At 38.7% G+C, this 17711-nt stretch overlaps 1 protein-coding gene across 6 annotated transcripts in view; it reads right to left on the minus strand.

The window, feature by feature from the left end:
* Positions 1-17711, minus strand: part of LOC129733122 (centrosomin) — a 51602-nt gene that overhangs the window by 22222 nt on the left and 11669 nt on the right. For 4 of the 6 annotated variants that reach the window (XM_055694704.1, XM_055694705.1, XM_055694703.1 and 1 more), the window contains exon 2: positions 6179-6623. The exons of 1 other annotated variant lie outside the window; for it this stretch is intronic. In XM_055694704.1, the coding sequence (XP_055550679.1) occupies positions 6179-6264 (86 nt within the window). In that variant the 5' untranslated portion in view covers positions 6265-6623. Of the gene's footprint in view, positions 1-6178; positions 6624-7228; positions 7252-17711 lie in introns of those variants that run through there. One more of the 6 variants, XM_055694709.1, reaches the window with a different exon arrangement.

The following is a 17711-nucleotide window of genomic DNA, read 5'->3' on the forward strand; positions in this document are numbered from 1 at the left end:
ACGTTATTAACCGTTGTGTATTCGGCAATTTTAACACTCGTAAGTGCTCAGCAGGGTACTAGAGCACTCACCCAAATAAAATGCTTTTATTTTTTTTAATTCTTCAGAGATTTTCAATCCCATCGAAAGATTGGAAAATTTGTTTATTTTTAGTATACGGGATCTAAAGAGCCGTTGGTTTCCGTAAATCCGGATCTTCGGATATTCGAAATCGGGAATCTGCTCAGGGATGGCCAGGAATGTGGTAAAATATTACCACGCCTCTAGAGTCCCACGCTGCATACAAAGCATAAGATTTAGGTGACATAATTTACGGGCTGTGCGGTCAATTTTACAAAACTAACCACTAACAATTCAACAACTCATTGGATTGGCTCAAAATGAATGAAAATCAACTCCTGGAGTGATTTAATTAATTTTGATTCCAATGTTTGTCTCATCGCAACATAATTCTACAGATCCTTTGACGGGTTCAGATCCAAAATCGATCAAGAATCGAAAACTCTAGAAACATTTTATTTGGGTGGGTACCCGGATACCCTACCGAGCATATAACGGTTGAAACCGATGTCATGCTGGTGCATACAACAGTAAACTTGGTAAAGCACGTACAGCACCAAGAGCGGTGCGTGCCCTACTAAGCCCAGTGAAAGACTAGCCTCAAAAAATCAGTGTATGATGCTCGTCTTCAGCTTGACACGCAACGAATGAAAAAATAGTACCACACATCGAATATCTCTTCAATGGTGCCTTTTTCTCGGTTAAATAGAGCGTCTGATGTGGCTCTGAGTCATTGTTTGCTTGCCTTTCATTGATTTGTGCCTGTATTCTGATTTTCATTTACACGTTGCAGCTCTATGTTGCACTGTACGTTGAACTATATTATTGCGCTGAAATTTAATGAAATAAAGCTGCACAGACAGGTTCTTTTTAACAGCAGGTCCTAGGCAGAAATTAATTCGTATTTGCGGTGTAGTTACACCCGACCTACACTTTTGCACTGTAACTGTTCGTTTTTTGTATCCAGGCAGGAGGAGGAGAATGTTTGTATCTATTTTCATTCACTAAGATTTATTCAGGGACTCCTATCATTTATCATGCCACAAATTGGTATAATTCAAAACTGATTCATGCATTTCTAAAACACTTTGCATGAAAAAAATCGATATCGACAATTTCATGAACTACTTCTTCTCGCGTAACATTTCAGAAGGACCTAAGTAACAATGAGCGATTCTCTCATCTCTCGTAATGTTGAGTTGAATACAGCGTCATTATGAGAGTTCTCTACGATTTCTTGCCACAGATCGAGAGACTATAACACTGCCTAGATTATTATTCAAAGAGTACCATGAGGAATGTAAAAACATCTTATTTATCAATAAAATAAAAAGTAAACAAAGAGACTCTCTCGATGTTACTTAGGTCCTTTCGAAAAGTTACGCTAGACTTGTCCTTTTTTTTCATCAATCAAAAGGTTGAAACTTCGACCGCTTGGGAAGACACGTGCTCCAGAGGTCCGACTGAGCTGAAATTTCTCAGCAAACAAATTGGTTCACATAACTCGCGCTCAACTCTGTTAAGGCTATAGGACTTAGAGGAATGACGCATTTTATAATTTCATATGACACGTTGAATTAATTCATATATAACCTAATATTGCGTTTTATAGGGTTTAAGTTCTATACGATATAAACAAATTTAATGTCGCATCTTGTGTATTTTCAAACTTGCCATGCACATTGAAGGGACTCAGAGTTAACATCTCTATACGACTTTGGTTTGCTGGGTTTGTATGGGAACTTTTTCCGTGAAGGGCGGAGCTTTTGAGCCCTACCGCTAAACGAACTTTGAAAAATTTTATGGTAGCACCCTAGTGCCAATGTACACTACCCATTATGAGTTTAGAATCGCTTCATTGAGTATTGCAATACCCAGTTTGAATATTGCACTACCCGAAATATTTAGCATCACTGGAAATGGGTAGAATAATGTTACCCTTCCTCGTGATTCCGTCAACCTAGAGAGTTGCGACCTTCAGCGAAGTTAGGTTATCAAGGGTTTTTGTGTTAGGTTATCAAGGGTTTTCAGTTGGTGCTAATTTTCATTTGAAATTCGACCGCGATGTGACGCTAGTGTGCTTATAGTTTTGAGTGATGCACTTAACTTATATCTGGAATCTAAAAACTTAAAAAGGAGAGAATTTCAGCAGAGTTATTCAAAAGGACAAGGGATTATAATTGGTATTTAGTTTGGTATGGAATTCAACTTCTACGTAGCGCTGGTGTGCATGTTGTTTTGAGTATTTTGAACTAAATTTATCTCATGAATTCAACCACATAGAAAGTTTCAAAGCAGTTCCACAATAAATGTCCCAGTTTTGTGCCATACCATACCATTTTGGGAAGGTATTGATGATTACAAACATTTTTAGGGCCAAAACGGTTTGTTTGATCGGTGTGACGTCTCAGACAAAGTTGTAGATAATAATTTTGTCTTTTCGAAAAAACATACACTTTAACTAAAAACTATTTATTTAAAAAAAAGGGTAAAAGAAAAATTAAAAATAGATTATCTTAAAAAGCTCATTTTTTTAAAATCTAATTTTTTTCATATAAAAACTACGAAAGACTTCCTAAACAATGCAATCGGTCAGATCATGGACATTCAGCAATTCAGTGATTTAAATGTCTCAGAAGAAATAAAGGCATCTTTTTCAACAACAGGTTTTTTTCAGCAGAGATACATAACTTTGAAAAATATGAACTCCTCCGCGATACGTACCCTTGAAGAAATTTTTTGGCTGGCACTGGCCGTAACTTTCTGGGAAGTAAGGAAGTAAAAATCGCGGGATTAGTTAAGATGTAAATATTAGAAATATCAGCCCTTAACCTTTTGAACAACTTTGCTGAAGACCACAACTTTCTCGAAGGTAGTAGTCGTGAGATAAGTTATTTTCGAAATACGAAGCACTATGTTCACATTCGTGGCAGAATTCTGCACTAAGATGTCCATCAACCAAAAGCTCTTTACCTTCTAATTAAGTTTGCAAAAGACCGCAACTTTTTTTAGAAAGTTGGAGTCACAAATTCAAATAAGGTCACAATATAAAGAATTGAGTGCATACTAGCGCCACGTATCGGTGAAAATTTGAACTGCACTGTTCACCATCGAAAAAAATTAGACTTCCTGAATAAGTTTATAGACACCACAACTTTCTAAAAAGTCGAAATCGCGAGATAAGTTAAGAAATAGGAAGCACCGCGTGCTCACTACGCCATGTAACGGTGGAACTCCGCTTTAACTGTCCACCATCAGAAAACTTTTGATATTCCGAACAAGTTTGCAAGACCTAACTTTCTAGATCATCGGAAACACCAGGGGGGTTAGGGATGCTGCAATATTCAAACTGAGTGTTGCAATACTCAGTGAAGCGATTTCACACTAATAGCGGGTAGTGTATGTTAACGGTTTCCACCAAACTTCGAGTTCCTTTCGCAAAGGAGATGGTCCTGGCGTATTGTTGAAAGGGAGCGGTAAAGGAGGGGTTTGGAGTCAAAATTTTTCGTGCATTCTGAAAACTTTTTAAATGCATTCGATAATTGCCGAGCTCTCGGTCATTTCTGAAGGCCGGGAGATGATCTTCGGAACATGCTCGAAGCCTTTTATAAATTCAAGATGGCGACTTTCGGTTTCTGGGGAGTGTACAAAACTGCGGAAAACATTCAATATTGGGGAAGAATAGTGATATTTCCGGAATCAGGATTAAACTTAGAAACCGGATATCGGATATATGTAATCTCAAAATGGCAAAATGAGCTATGGAATATGAGTAAGGATTCTAAATTTGGAAAACTTTTTTTTCGATTCAGTTCGTGAAAATTTTGTCGAGTAATTATCTAATAACTTCTTCTAAAATTTTGAAAGATTTTAACACTGGAGTTATTAATGACCTGGACCAAAACCTAAATAACCTTTTATGGTAGATACGGTTCATGGTAAACGAATCGCATCACGGGAAAAACACTGTAGAAAGTTACCCCTTGAGTATTTTGTCTTGAAATTTTGGGCAGAAGTAGTTTGGAGTGCATTGTTCACACTGTATTTTTATTACTGTAAGTTTTTTCGAAAAATGAATAAAATGCCGTTGCCTGAAGAGCAACGTCGCGAAATTGTTCTGAGCAAGCACCAGGAAAATCGTCAATGTGGTCAGAAAAGAATGTTGTGAAAGCCTTTACGCGGAATCTCAATCTCAATGTCAGAAATATGGCCAGAAGGACCGGGAGGGACTGCTTACGTACAAAGTGCAAAATCGTGACGGACAGCAAAACACGATGGAAAAGTCACGGGTCCGGAAACTGTACAACCAGATGCTGACGAAGCCTCATGGATGATAAGTCTTACGTCAAGGCGGACTACCGGTAGCTTCCAGGGCTACTGTTCTTCACCAGCCAGCATAAGTTTAATGTTCTAGAGGAAACAAGGAAGCAGAAACTTTCCTAGTTGCCAAGAAATATCTGAATTGACTAGCGATCTGCTCATGTGGCAAAAGGAGTGCCCCGTTCGTGACTACTGGGACTTTAAACGGGAAGATCTTCCTCAAGGAGTGTCTATCGAAGTGCCTGCTTCATCTGTTAAAGTAGCGCGAGGGACTTACGATTTTCTAACTGGAGTTTCGTGTCACTATTCAAATTATGTTCTGGAGGTCTTTTTCGTACCCAAGGACATAAACTTCCCAACGTACCGGAACTAAGGCCTATCGATAAATACTGGGCTATTATGAAGCAGGCACTACGAAAGTCTTCCAAAAAGGTCAAACTTAAAGAGGGCTGTGTACAGGAAACAGCTGCAGCCAGATGTTGTACAAAACCTAATGAGTGAAGTTAAGCTTGAGGTGTGAACGTACGGTTATGGTATTGAAGTTGAACGAAATAGATATGCCAAAAGCTTACTAATAGGTTATATTTTATTGTCTGAAAGTTTGTAAGGATCGGTCAACTAGATAGTGATGTGATTTGATGTGGAAAACCCTTTAATGGTAGATACATAATATAACAGGTTTTACGCTAGATTTGAAATAAACCTTTCTTACTTTTAGTTTCCCAAAATCACCACAAATTTAAGCGTCAGTTTGAAATCAGTTTGTGCCAATTTTCGCGTTGTTGATTTGTTTTTTTTTTCCCTAGTTGTTCAATAAAATGTGTTTTTCGAAGGTGTTTTGGCATGTTCCTCAAAACAGAGGAAACATATCTGACATGTCGAAGGTAACTGAAATCGATTAAATTCCAAATAAAATTCTTCACGGCTTTCCTCGTATGAAACTGGAAACTCTTGGCAGCAGATAAAAAATAAAGAACAAATACAGCGAAACAACCCGTTTGATACATATCATAAATAAAAGTTTGCTGAGATAAACAGATTACAAGTTCCGAGCCAAACGCGGCAACGACTGCGCTCGGTAGGAGAATGCGCGAATTGTGCCTTGATAAACAACAACCCATACATACATTTTATCGAAAGGTCGAAACAAACCGGAGAGCTGTCTAATGCCATTGGCTTGCAGATGTAAACAAATTGTAACACGTCCTAGGGTGGTTCACAGTTTTACGAAAAAAAATCTAAGCAATATCTATTTTATTTTCGTTTTCACAGCTATGAAATGTGACGGCAACTAACAATTAACAAACACAATCGTGAACCACCCTAATAGAGAGAAGCAAAAACACGGTCATGAGACATTCTACGGTCACACACCAAGTTTGCAGTGCCTACCTAATTGAGTCAATTGCCATTGCCGGACCCCGATGACACATGGTTTAACGATATTTACGCGACTCGTGGAAGATTAGATATGAATTCCCAACAGTTTCTATAACCAAGATTGCTCATGAGCATAATTGAATCTGTAGTTGGTTTGGTCGATTTTTTTGGCTTAAATTTAATGTTTCAGTCGTAACCCAAGCATGCTTTTTCTAACAGGAAGTGACAACTGTATGAAAAATGATGAATGAGAATGAGGTACAGCATGCAGTTAAGCGCATCGGAAAGCCGTCAATCAGTTTGCGCTGTTCGTGGCGATAGCATAAATTCGGATAATGTTGAACGACGGGCAGCTGGGCGCGTGCCCCGAGATTTTCACATGCAACAACAACGTGCTGGTACGGTTGGAAGAGCTTACCCGAATCCGGTAACGCCGAACGCCGATCGTCGGTTTGGCGTGCTGGCCGCCGACCGATTGGGATTGTATTTGAAGATTCCGGACATGGCCACCAATCATTGATGAGGCGAATCTTGGCGAATGGACACACTGAAATCGCGCCCACTGACGGGCGAATGTTGTTGTAATCAATACCGACTAGGGTACAGTTTGTAGCACGAAACGTTGAATTATGCTGAACGTTTTCCCACTCTCACGGTAGCGGGTTGGACACAAATCACGTGGAGTTAACTATTCAAAACAAGTCGTAAATTTTCACTTTTATTTTCGTTTTTTTTTTGTTTACACATTTCACAAATTGATTAGTTGTTTTTCACTCATTCTGTCTTTCTTCTGTGAGAAGACATTTTTTTAGTTTCAAAAATTTATTTTCTTTTGAAGGTGAACTGCTTTTTCAGTTTAAAATCTGTTGAACGTGCAAGAAACATTTAGATTTTAGTGAACAAAGTCAAATACAACGCATATTTTGACCAGTGCTTGTACGGATGATGTGTAAATCCACAATTATTTACTAAGATTACAAGAGTATAAATTAACAGTTTTCAATTACGCCTTATTTCAGAATAACAATTAGTCATCACAGAATCGTTAATATTGATTCCTGTGCATAAAAACCATAAAAACGTAAACATTAGTTTGAGTTACTCAAACGTGTGTTAAAATATGTTTCAGCAATAAAAAAAAAACACATTTTGACACCACCATCTAAGTGATCCATGAAATCCGCACAGGAATGTTGACAGGAGGAAATCCTACGTCCGATTCTACCGTACGGTTGTAAACAATAAAACATGGGAGCACTCTTTCTGAATCAGCACACATAAACCTACGAAAAATCGCTAAAACCCAGCCGTCTATCAACAGCAACTTCCTCAGCAGCGATCGCCCCAAGAACTGAGATTGAGATTTCGAAACTGATCTACAGCTTCCACCTCAGCTCAGCAGGTTATTCCTAGGACCGAGGTAGCATCTATTCTACATATGCACCAGGCAGGAGCTTGGATGACTTACGGTTTTTACGCTAATTAGCATCGAATCCAATGGGGAAATGGGGCGGTTCTGTTTCATTTCCGTTTCACGGCTTTCACCGAAGCATTGCAAACGCACTTCAAAGAGAACACCGAACTTAGTTTTGAATGGACTGGTCAGAATTTCCCGTGCGTCGTAGTCGTCGTTGTCGTCGAGGACAGGCAAACACACATGTGTCATTAAGTGACGAAGCGCCGCAGTGTATATTTCTACTGTGTACCAACTAGAAGGAAGGAAATTCGATGCAAAGAAAATGGTTTGTTTACCCGACAACGGCTGTCGTGGCAACAAACGTCCTCGGTGGTTTGCTCGGAAGCACGCGCGCACGCTCTTGTTTTGTTCGTCATAGATTCGTTCGAGACACTAAGGCCGTTGACATACTGGCGCGTTCTGCGTTGCGGAGACGGTTCGCCTTGCCGTGGGTTAATGTACAGCGCTAAGGAGAGCTGTACATTAACCCGCGGCGAGGCGAACCGTCTCCGCAACGCAGCACGCGCCAGTATGTCAACGGCCTAACGGGAAATGCATTGGAATTGGCAGCAGAGCCAATATCTCCCCGCACGATTGCGAAAGGAGGGACTGGAAACAAACAATAATAATAATAATGCGCGCAACAAGTTTTAGTTCCATTTGAGCTAGCTAATATTTTCCGCGTTCGTATAAGCCGACTATAGAGTTTGGATTAGGGATGCTATTTTTGGATTACACCTGTTTCGAGACAAAATTCTTCGCCTCGAGCTAAGTTATTCGCCACAAGATAATAAACAGTATCTCGAGTAGCGGCACAATTCACGCTGCATTTTATGAAGTTTCAACCGCGAGCAGGCAAGCGACCGGCCGCGGTCTGCATCCCGTTTGGGTAGAGAGCGAGGGGACCGACGCACATTCGAGAAATTATACATCTATATCGAAAATTTATGCGCCCATAGTGAACCACAGCAAGCTGTGCATCACACAAAGTGAAATCGTCTCGGATGCACGTGCACTCGGAATAAAGCGAGGACTAATCCAAGTGGTCTATGAGTTATTATAATCTTGGTATCTCACTCACTTTTTCAACGCGCGAGATAAAAGCGCGCTAGAAGCGTGAAGCGCATCAGTTAACACAAAGAAGACTCAATTTGTTAGAATCTTGATTAGCTAATGCTGCTGTGCGATACAATGTTTCATCTTAGAGTTAGGGCGAAGGCGAAGAACTAATTTGAAAGCACATTATTCGGATGACTTCATTTCCACCGTAGGTCATATTCTAAAGTTAAAATAAATATTTGTGATTAATCAACTGATGTGTTTTAATTAACCAACTTCGGCTATCGTGCGTTTGCTGGAACAATACAGCAGTATAAAGACACCAAGGTGTTTAATCTAAGAGCTTTTTGAGAACATTACGTCATAGTTGATTTTTTTCTCTTATTATCTTCTGGCTCATTGAAGAATATTCTTATTGACTTACTAACCTCAATTTTTCTATTCGTCAACATATGATAATATATACTGAAAAAGAATTAAATTAACCACAAGTTACTAGAGGGCCCCAAGGCTGTTATTTGGGATCTATTCTTTTTATGTACCCGCCATTAGTTTGGAAACGCTTCCCTTCGTATTGCAACACCCAGTTTCAATATCGTAGAACCCCGAAAAGTTCAGCACCACCTAAAGTAAGCAGATCTATGTTACTCTATCTCGTGATTCCGGAAATTTAGAGAGTTGTGGTCTTCAGCAAAGTTGTTCGGCTTGTGATCGATGTATAGTATGTATTAAAGTTCAGCTGCAACGCAGCGTTAATGTGTATGTAGTTTAGAGCGTTTTGGAATTATTTTTTTCTGTTGCCAAAATCAAACCATGCTAATAATGAACGGTTCTTTTTTCATGACTTTTTTGACTGTTTGAATGGTCAAAGACTACCTTAACAGTAGAAATGGCCACCAATGAACTAGTTTTAGTTCCTAGTCTTTTGAGGTGTCGCTTGATGAATTTGGGCTAACGACCTAGATACTTGATATTACCACCGGAACCAAAATACCTTCGTTTTGTAAGATGTTGAGCTTAAATTGGTTAAAATAAATCAAGCAAACTACAAAAATAAAACGAGCTCAAATCGAACATAGCTTCAAAATAATATAAAATTATTGTAGTCCTACGTCAACTATGCGGTCGTGTCTTGGATATCACCCTCCTACTATTTATTATTCACTAAATTTAAAACATTTAGACACATCAAACTGCTGACAGAAACTAGTTCTAGCAAACTTTAATTAACCCTCTAGTGCCCAAATTAGTTTTTAGACGGACTTCGAAAAATCACTATGAAGCTTTATAAACATTTTTTTAGTTCTTATTGAAGCATTTTAGAGGTTTCATTGAAGACCGTCTAGAAGGCGGCACTGGGCACTATAGGTTTAAAGTTTGAAATTTAAAAAATTGTTGAAGTCTGTTTATGAGACAAGACCACAAGGTTAACAGCCTGTCTCATTCCAATGTATCTCTTGCAATAGGTTTGGGAATACGATCGATATCTTCTTACGTTGACCCTGTTGAAAGAAAGATGATAACACATGTGTTACACACATTGTGAAATTATTTGATTTTAAACTAGTAAAGATATCTCTGCAACTCAAACGTTCGTTGATACTCTGTTGGCAATCTGCTAGCTGTTATGGACAACTTAGTAGCTGATAAAGTTCTGGAAATGGTAGAAAATGCTTCCGAGATTACAACAGTACGAGAACCATCCCACACGTCATGCAAATGATAAACTGCAATGAAGATAAATTAGTCTCTTAGCACCCCGACGTCATTTGATTGTGCATGGAGCAACATTTTTTTGCCACTCTCCAAAACATTGCGGATAGTGTTCAAACACAATTTCTCCCCAGTACTACAAAAGGATATTATTTCTTCGCATGTACTAATATCCCGATCACATGATTATAACAAACGGTTAACACAAATATATTTGAACATGATAGAAATAACAAAGCCTGTAATATTCTTGATACGCCAGAATGATAAAAAGTACAGAATTATATCATGATGTTTTCGACTGATCGGGATTTGATTTCAATCTATTTATTGCATAATTCTTGTTTTACCGCTGCCGTTACGGATACTGCTACCCGCTGCTGCTCCCTGCTACTACTAAGTTGAGACCATTCTTTTCAGCATCCTTAAGTAAAATGATTAGTACTAGCAGAAGCAGGCTTTTATATAACCCATTACCGTTTAACTAGGTATATTATGCTGTCAACCGTGTTAGGAAAAGCAAGCATTAAGCGACCAATCGGATCAATCGAAATCGGCGTTTCAACAAGGCTTGCCAATTTTCAATAGCACAATAATTCGAATAATCAACTTACAAGTTTCTGCATCTGGGCGGGTGCAACAATGAAGAAAACCGGTTGGAAGCTGACTGAGTTTTAAACATTTGAAAGTTGGCCATTTCTTGTGACGATCACGGTTTTTCGATTTGTACCCCTACATATGTAGCCGTAAGATGAAGTTCTACGTCAAAAATTGGAACGAAGACATATTTTTATTGGCAACAACTTCGTTTGTATGTTACCAAAATAAGGCAGCTTTCCGCTAGGGGAATACAGCTGACGCTGCTACTAGTTTGGTTGCTGCTGCTACTTAGTTAGGACCTAGCTAGTGGCCATCCATTAGTAAAATGGTTGGTTTGAGCAAAAGCAGGCATACAATCAGGTTTTTTCTGCGATTTTTTTTACACATTACACATTAACGCAGCTTTTACCCGCATTTTTCAATAAACGCGATATCTACGCGGATTTTTGAATTAGGGCTTTTTACCCAATACCGCTTCAATTTAAAAATCTTTAGGCGGAATTTCGAATTAACGTAAGTTGGTAATCGAAAACATCAAAACGTTTTTGAGTAAAAGACTTAGTCTAAAAACTACGCCCTCTGTAGGATCCGGAATGATCGTGAAAGAGGACAACGTCTCGGGTTTTTTCTTAATCCTTTTTCGGGGGTTTACTTCATGCAAACTTTTTGAATAACGCAGTTTTTACGTGTATTTTTGAGTTGACGCGGTATTTTCACGCGGATTTTCGAAATAACGCGGTTTTTTTTCACAAGGTACGTATACCCCGCGTAAAAAACCAGACTGTCTATTACTTGTTAACTAGGTCTGATATTGATTTTTTGTCAACCATGTTAGTCAACATGGTCGAAGTCGACATAATATTCTTTTTTTATTGAATTTGAAAGCAAGTTACGCAAAAAATGCTGATTCGAAACAATGCGTAGATAAGAGGAGCGATAAAGATTTCAAACATTTCTGTTATCTTAGATATTTTATCTCTGCGTAGGAAATATATAATTGGACTCTTGGAATGCTGAACAAACGAAACACGTTTGCTTTTTTTTCAGTGAGTTGCTTAGCAGAACACATAATATACTCACTTATAACATTTGGAACCAAATCCACCCGCTTTTTGAAAGTAAACCTACAGCTCTTAAAATCGGTAAACTTGTATCGATCTTCCGTAACTGGACGTGACAAATATGTAAACAAGAGTTTGCAGCACAAGATGACTGTTTTATTGCTAGTTCTAGTTGCTATATTGTGGATTATTTTCAATGTTTTAAAAGTTAATGGCACCATTTAATGTCGAGTGTCTGCTCTAGAACAAAAAAAAAAAAAAAACAATAAAACTTCTTGTAGAAACATTCCGACCCGAATATCTTCGATTGTAACGCGTGGCGTGGCATCCGCTGCGATTCGTCGTCCAAACTGCGCAAATCATCTTGTCGTCGCAGTGATACCTACTGCTTAGTCTGTGTTATGTAACTTTTAAGCACACCGGAGGAGGTGGCAAGGGGCATCCTCCTGCCAGAACCGATCAAGCAGTGCGAAGTAATTAATTGTTTCGCCTCTGCGAAGGTGTTCCCAACGCGACTACAAATTACAGTTTGCACTCGATTTGTGCTATATGTTGAAATAGTGTATAATTGTAGAATTGACAAGGCGTACAGTTTTCTGTTTTTGGCGAGTCTAACAATACGCCAAATCTGAAACTCGGTAACTTTACTACAATTTGCAGTGTAGTTTTTCGAGCTCAGATCTGTTTTAGCCGTGGGTGTGTCCATTGTAGCACCGACCTAACGCGGGACGGTAAGGTGGGTTGTTCAATTAGAATGAATTATTTTATGATAATGATGGATTCTCACATGTTAATTGGTTACTTGACCGGCCCATAGTTGTATTTGTTGAACGGCGTTCAATAGTGGGCGTGCTTTTTCATGGTCGAAAGATTGATTTTAGTAAAAAAAAAAGCAAAATCAATTTCCCTCGTCCAGAGGAAATAAATTCGATTATTTTACTGCATGGTAATAAACGAACCAGAAACGCATTGGCGCCCGGTCTGTTAGAATATTTATGCTAAGCAGGGAAAGCATGTTGTCGATCGTAATTCAACCCAGCTGAACTGGCGAGAGTAAAGCGACTGTTTGACATAATAAAATCGGAGAGAAGCCGACTCTTTGGAAAATATAAATAAACCCACGGTCGCCGGGTATCGGGGAGAGATGGAAAATGAGTTGACGATATTCGCGCGCTATTGAATTGAAATTCTCCGTGTGATCGTGTCAAAACGTACGCTTTTAGGAAACCCGGCAGCAGGCGGGCCATGTGGAGGCGGCGTGTTGTACGTAAGCAAATCCGGCCACTGGCTGCGGCAGCGACGGCGACCAGAACAGCAGACTTCGTATGCGGCTAATTGTTATTACTGCCACACACACTCCACACGCCCCCTCCCCCGTAGGACGCACCGAGTTGTTCCGAACACATTTGTGCAGCGGTAGAAGATACCCCGGCGGCCTGGAATTGCACAACTTGCTCTCTATTTTTGGAGATAAGAACTTTTCTTCTCTTGCAACTCTTCTTATCGCACCTACTTAACGTCCGTCGTTAAGCGGAGAGCTGTACTGAATCGAACTGCTTTTAGCATATTGCAACAGTTGAGTGTTTATTTCATCAACGCTTCGCGGGATTAAGGAACTCATCATGTCGGATTTTCACTCAGAATGATTGAGTTGCAGGGAAGCAAACGTGAGCTCGTTGATGCTGATATAATCTCTCTTTTTTTGAAAGATGTTTTCGGTTTCTTTGGAGTGAACTATGTGATTGTTTTATCCATTCACGACCAGTTATTAGGCATCTCTTCAACACATTCAAGAAATTGCTTTTAGAATTCTATCCCGAATTCTTTCAAGTGATTTTTCCCTGTTAAGCAACTAATTAACTAGGTTGGTACAGCATAGAGCATTGCTTGTCTAAAAATTTACTGTTCTGAGCTGCATAAATCAAATTTATCCTAGAAATAGCAAAAATAACGGTATGTTTTTCTTGATGATCAGAGAAAAGCAATAATAGTAAGCAGTGAGACTGGCGACTGCAAACCGGTGTTATGTTGGGCAAATGAGTGAGCACATGAAAGAATTTTCAAGCGACTTTGAGGATTTCTCTGTATTTAAGCCCTCCCAGCTGGTCTCGGGGTACGAGCCAGGGTACAAACCAGTCGTCTTAGGTTCGAGTCTCGGCTCGGGAGAGACTGTTAGTGTCAGTAGGATCGTAATTGCCCTGTACACTTAACAGTTGGCAGCGAAGTCTGTGTATAATAAACAGAAGGTCGAGTTCCGATACGGAATGTAGCACCAAGGCTTTGCTTTTTTTTGCTGTATTTAAGAACTGAGAAATGTTAGTTTTTAGTGTGGCTGGTACAATTTGTCTCTGTCCTGAGAAGGTCCCTTACTAACACGCAGAGAATCCTGAGTAAGAATCTCCAGGATATCTTTAACTCGGTGCCGGAATCGTGAAAGGAACCGCAAACACGATCCGGAGGATTCCCACTCAGGATTCTTATTCAAGAATCCTAGAGCCATATACAGGGCATTCCTGAGGATTCTTTTTTCAGGAATCCTTTTCAAGGACGCTCACGAGTTCAATGTGAGGAATCCTAGAGAATCTATGCGAATCGTATGTGTTCGTCCGGGGTTGGGGAAGGGGTAATGGAAAAAAAGAAAATTGCGAATAACTTAAATGTTCAATTTTTTGGCTCTATTATTTATTTATTACTTCCAGTCGTAGGAGAGGGCGAAACATTACTATACCTCTTCGACAAAATTTCACTATTTGGCCACTACAGACCATGTAAAAAACCAATAAATTTCATATCTGGACCTCGTATTTACAAACTGTACGGAAGACATATTATTATACATATTATTACATATTATTATCATCTTCATGGAAAAATGAAGTACACCAAGCAGCAATAGAATATTGAATTTTCATCCATAAAATAAGTCTCCCGTGCGACTGGGAATATGAGAAGAAGTGCCGGAATTTAATAAAGCCAACTATTAACAAGCAAAATGTAGTATTCATACAATGAAATCGCAGAATCTTTTTAATGCTGAAGGAAACGTCGACGTTGAGGCAGCTAACTTTTATACAATTCTACAGAATATAATATCACAAACTGTACCAATTAAAAGAAAAAGAAAAAAAAAAACTAAAAACTACTACACTCTCTAAATAAGACCGCGACCATGTTTTCTTAGCATTTATCCCCGAAATTTCTAATCATGTATTTGTCAATCAACTTTCTCAACACGATGTCTTAAAGGCACTTAAAAGCTTAGGCGCAACAAAGAGGCTTGGATCTGACGGAATTGCTCCCATGTTCTTAAGGAATCTTTCTGGAAAACTAACAGTTTCATTAGAACCTTTTCAATTTCAGAGAATAAGGGAAATTCCCCGAAACCTGGGAATGTTCTTATTTGGTGCTTATTTTTAAATCAGGCGCCAAATCTGACGTCCGTAACTCTCGTGGAACGCGCATTGCAACTAGAATTGGAATGCATTTCCTCTGCCATTGTATGAAGCACGTTGCATTCTCATTAATCTGCAAACATTCAAACAAAGCCGCGAATTTGCAATGCTATTCTCTGCCAGTGACATAATTTCAAATCGTATAGACTCAGTTGCATTTCCCTCACAACTAAACTTTTATACACCCTCAGGGCATCGTAGAACAAGAAAAAAAAAATTACGAAAAAACAGTTCCAAAAATGGTACCATAAATCGCATGATGCGTCAGTATAAACATTGTGAAACCATTGGCTTCATTGTTTATACGTTCACTGGTAGCAAGAGGATGATTTACTGGAAATTGGATCGGTTTTTTTCACCTCATTCGATCTAGTGCCCATTTAATTTTTGGACGGACTTCGAAAATATCACTATTAGACGGTCTAAAGGCGGCACTGGGTACTAGAGGGTTAATTGAAATAGTTAATATTTTTCTACCACTCACCAAAACGTTGATAGTGATAAAACTGCAGTACTTCTACTTCAACCATACGGTCGTGTATCGGATGTCACCCTTACTGTTAAAATATTGGTACGGATCCGGTTCGGGTTTGGTAGAAAAATACTCGGGTTCAAGTAGGGGGGTAGAAAACCCGACCGTCTCTAATAAGATGATAATGTGTATTGATTTTTAGGTTAAAATCAATTTCTTTCACTCAGATTAGATAGAACTCCCGAATTGTTCATAATGTTTTCTTACCGTTAGAGCAACAGTGTAGATCTCGGCCATTCGAAGAGCATCAGACGACCATTCAACAACAAAACACTGATTGAAAAATTCATGCTAGTTTTAAGTTAGACTTAGTTTAAGCTCGTAGTCGGCAGCGAGGATAAAAAATTTGCTTTAAGTTTTTAAGTCACCAGATATAATTGGCGCCGTTAAACATTAAATTGTATTTGTGCCGTGTCAAATAAACGATATATGAGGAAAAAAAAACAGTGTAGATCACACATTTCGATCAACCTAGAGAATCACATATAGTTTAAGAAAATGGTGTACTATGTTTACGATCAAAAATTTTTAACTTGATTTGAAATATCTCGAAAACGGATGCTTTTATGAAGTTGATCGTCATAAGTTTTTTGATTGGAAATAAGAACCGAAATTCACCATCATTGGAATACAATTATTCCTAAAAATTGAAATAAAATATTGCTTTTAAAAAAATCTTCAAGGGAGAAATTGTCTAACATTTCTCCATCCACAGTTTCCACAAAAAAACACAGTTTTTTTATGACTTTCTGTTCAAAAAAAAAAATCAGAGTTTTACAGAGCAGAGTAAAACAAATTTTAATATTTCATGTAGCGATTTGAATTCACGTAGCATGTGGCGAAATTGAAGAAGGTCTCAGACCTAAAAATCAGAATACCAACACAGAACGGAAGGTCAACTTCAGGTATATGATCGAACAGAAACTGCACACAAAAAGGACTGAAAAATGACAATTGAATTTTCTGTGCTCTCGGGCAATATTTATTTGTCGTGTACGTTTAATGTGGCATAATTTATTCGATGTTTTGAATTGACGGTTATTTCAACAGTTTAACCCGTTTAATACAATCTATTACGTTCGATGCAAAAACGTTTTGGGTTAAATTCGCAATTACTCACATTCGTGGAGTTTGTCATATTACAATAGTGTAACGAAGGTATTGCAATCGACAAATGTTGATTTGAACCACGAACAACAATCAATGTTATTGAAAAATCGTGCGTTTTAAAACGTTAATGTTGCAATTCTTCCATTTACAATTGTACCATGTGTCATAGACGGCTATTTTTGAAAATTGTTAAAATTTAAAATGCAGCTCGTGAGTTTTTGAAGTAGTATACTTCTCTCAGGAAGTTCGGCTACATAGAAATGTGAAATGAAAATCTAAAACCGAAAAAAGTGAAAAGTATGTCCAACTTCAAATACTAATGAATCGGTTAGCATTCGATGGATTTCCTTCATTCTTGCAGCGATAGATTGGAAAATCTTCTAAGATTCCTCCCAAATGAAGATAATTGTAATTTTATTATTCAAACGTACAATAGTTTATAAAATAGTCAAGCCTTGTCAAAACGAAAATTCGACCTCTGATTGGTCGTTATTTGATTGCTTCCCAAGCACGGTCGACAGAATCATATACTTTGCAATTGAAAATATGCTATTTGGCCTATATAAGAACCTGTTCCAGCCGAAGCCGCTCATAATAGTTCTAGACGGCGACAACAGCAGTCATACCTTAGCAGCAGCAGTAGCAGTGCAGTGGATACCAGCGATAGCGGATGGGTGCCACAGCTGTGGCGTAGCAATGGGTAGCGCACTAGTTGCAGCGGATCTCAGCATCGATAGCAGCTGGGCCAGCTGATGCAGGGACAGCGGATACCAATGGCAGTGTATAGCGGCCACAAGTGTGGCATGGCTACGAATAGCGTAGCAGTTGCAGCGGGTATATCTGACCATGAAGCATTTATGCAGTAATTGAATGAAAATTGCAATTGCAGTAATCGGCTTTTTTCAACGCTACTAAATGTTTTTGGAAGAGCATAATGAATGGTTATTAATAAACTGCAATTGAGGTTT

Source organism: Wyeomyia smithii, chromosome 3 (assembly GCF_029784165.1).
Source record: "Wyeomyia smithii strain HCP4-BCI-WySm-NY-G18 chromosome 3, ASM2978416v1, whole genome shotgun sequence".
NCBI lineage: Eukaryota > Metazoa > Arthropoda > Insecta > Diptera > Culicidae > Wyeomyia > Wyeomyia smithii.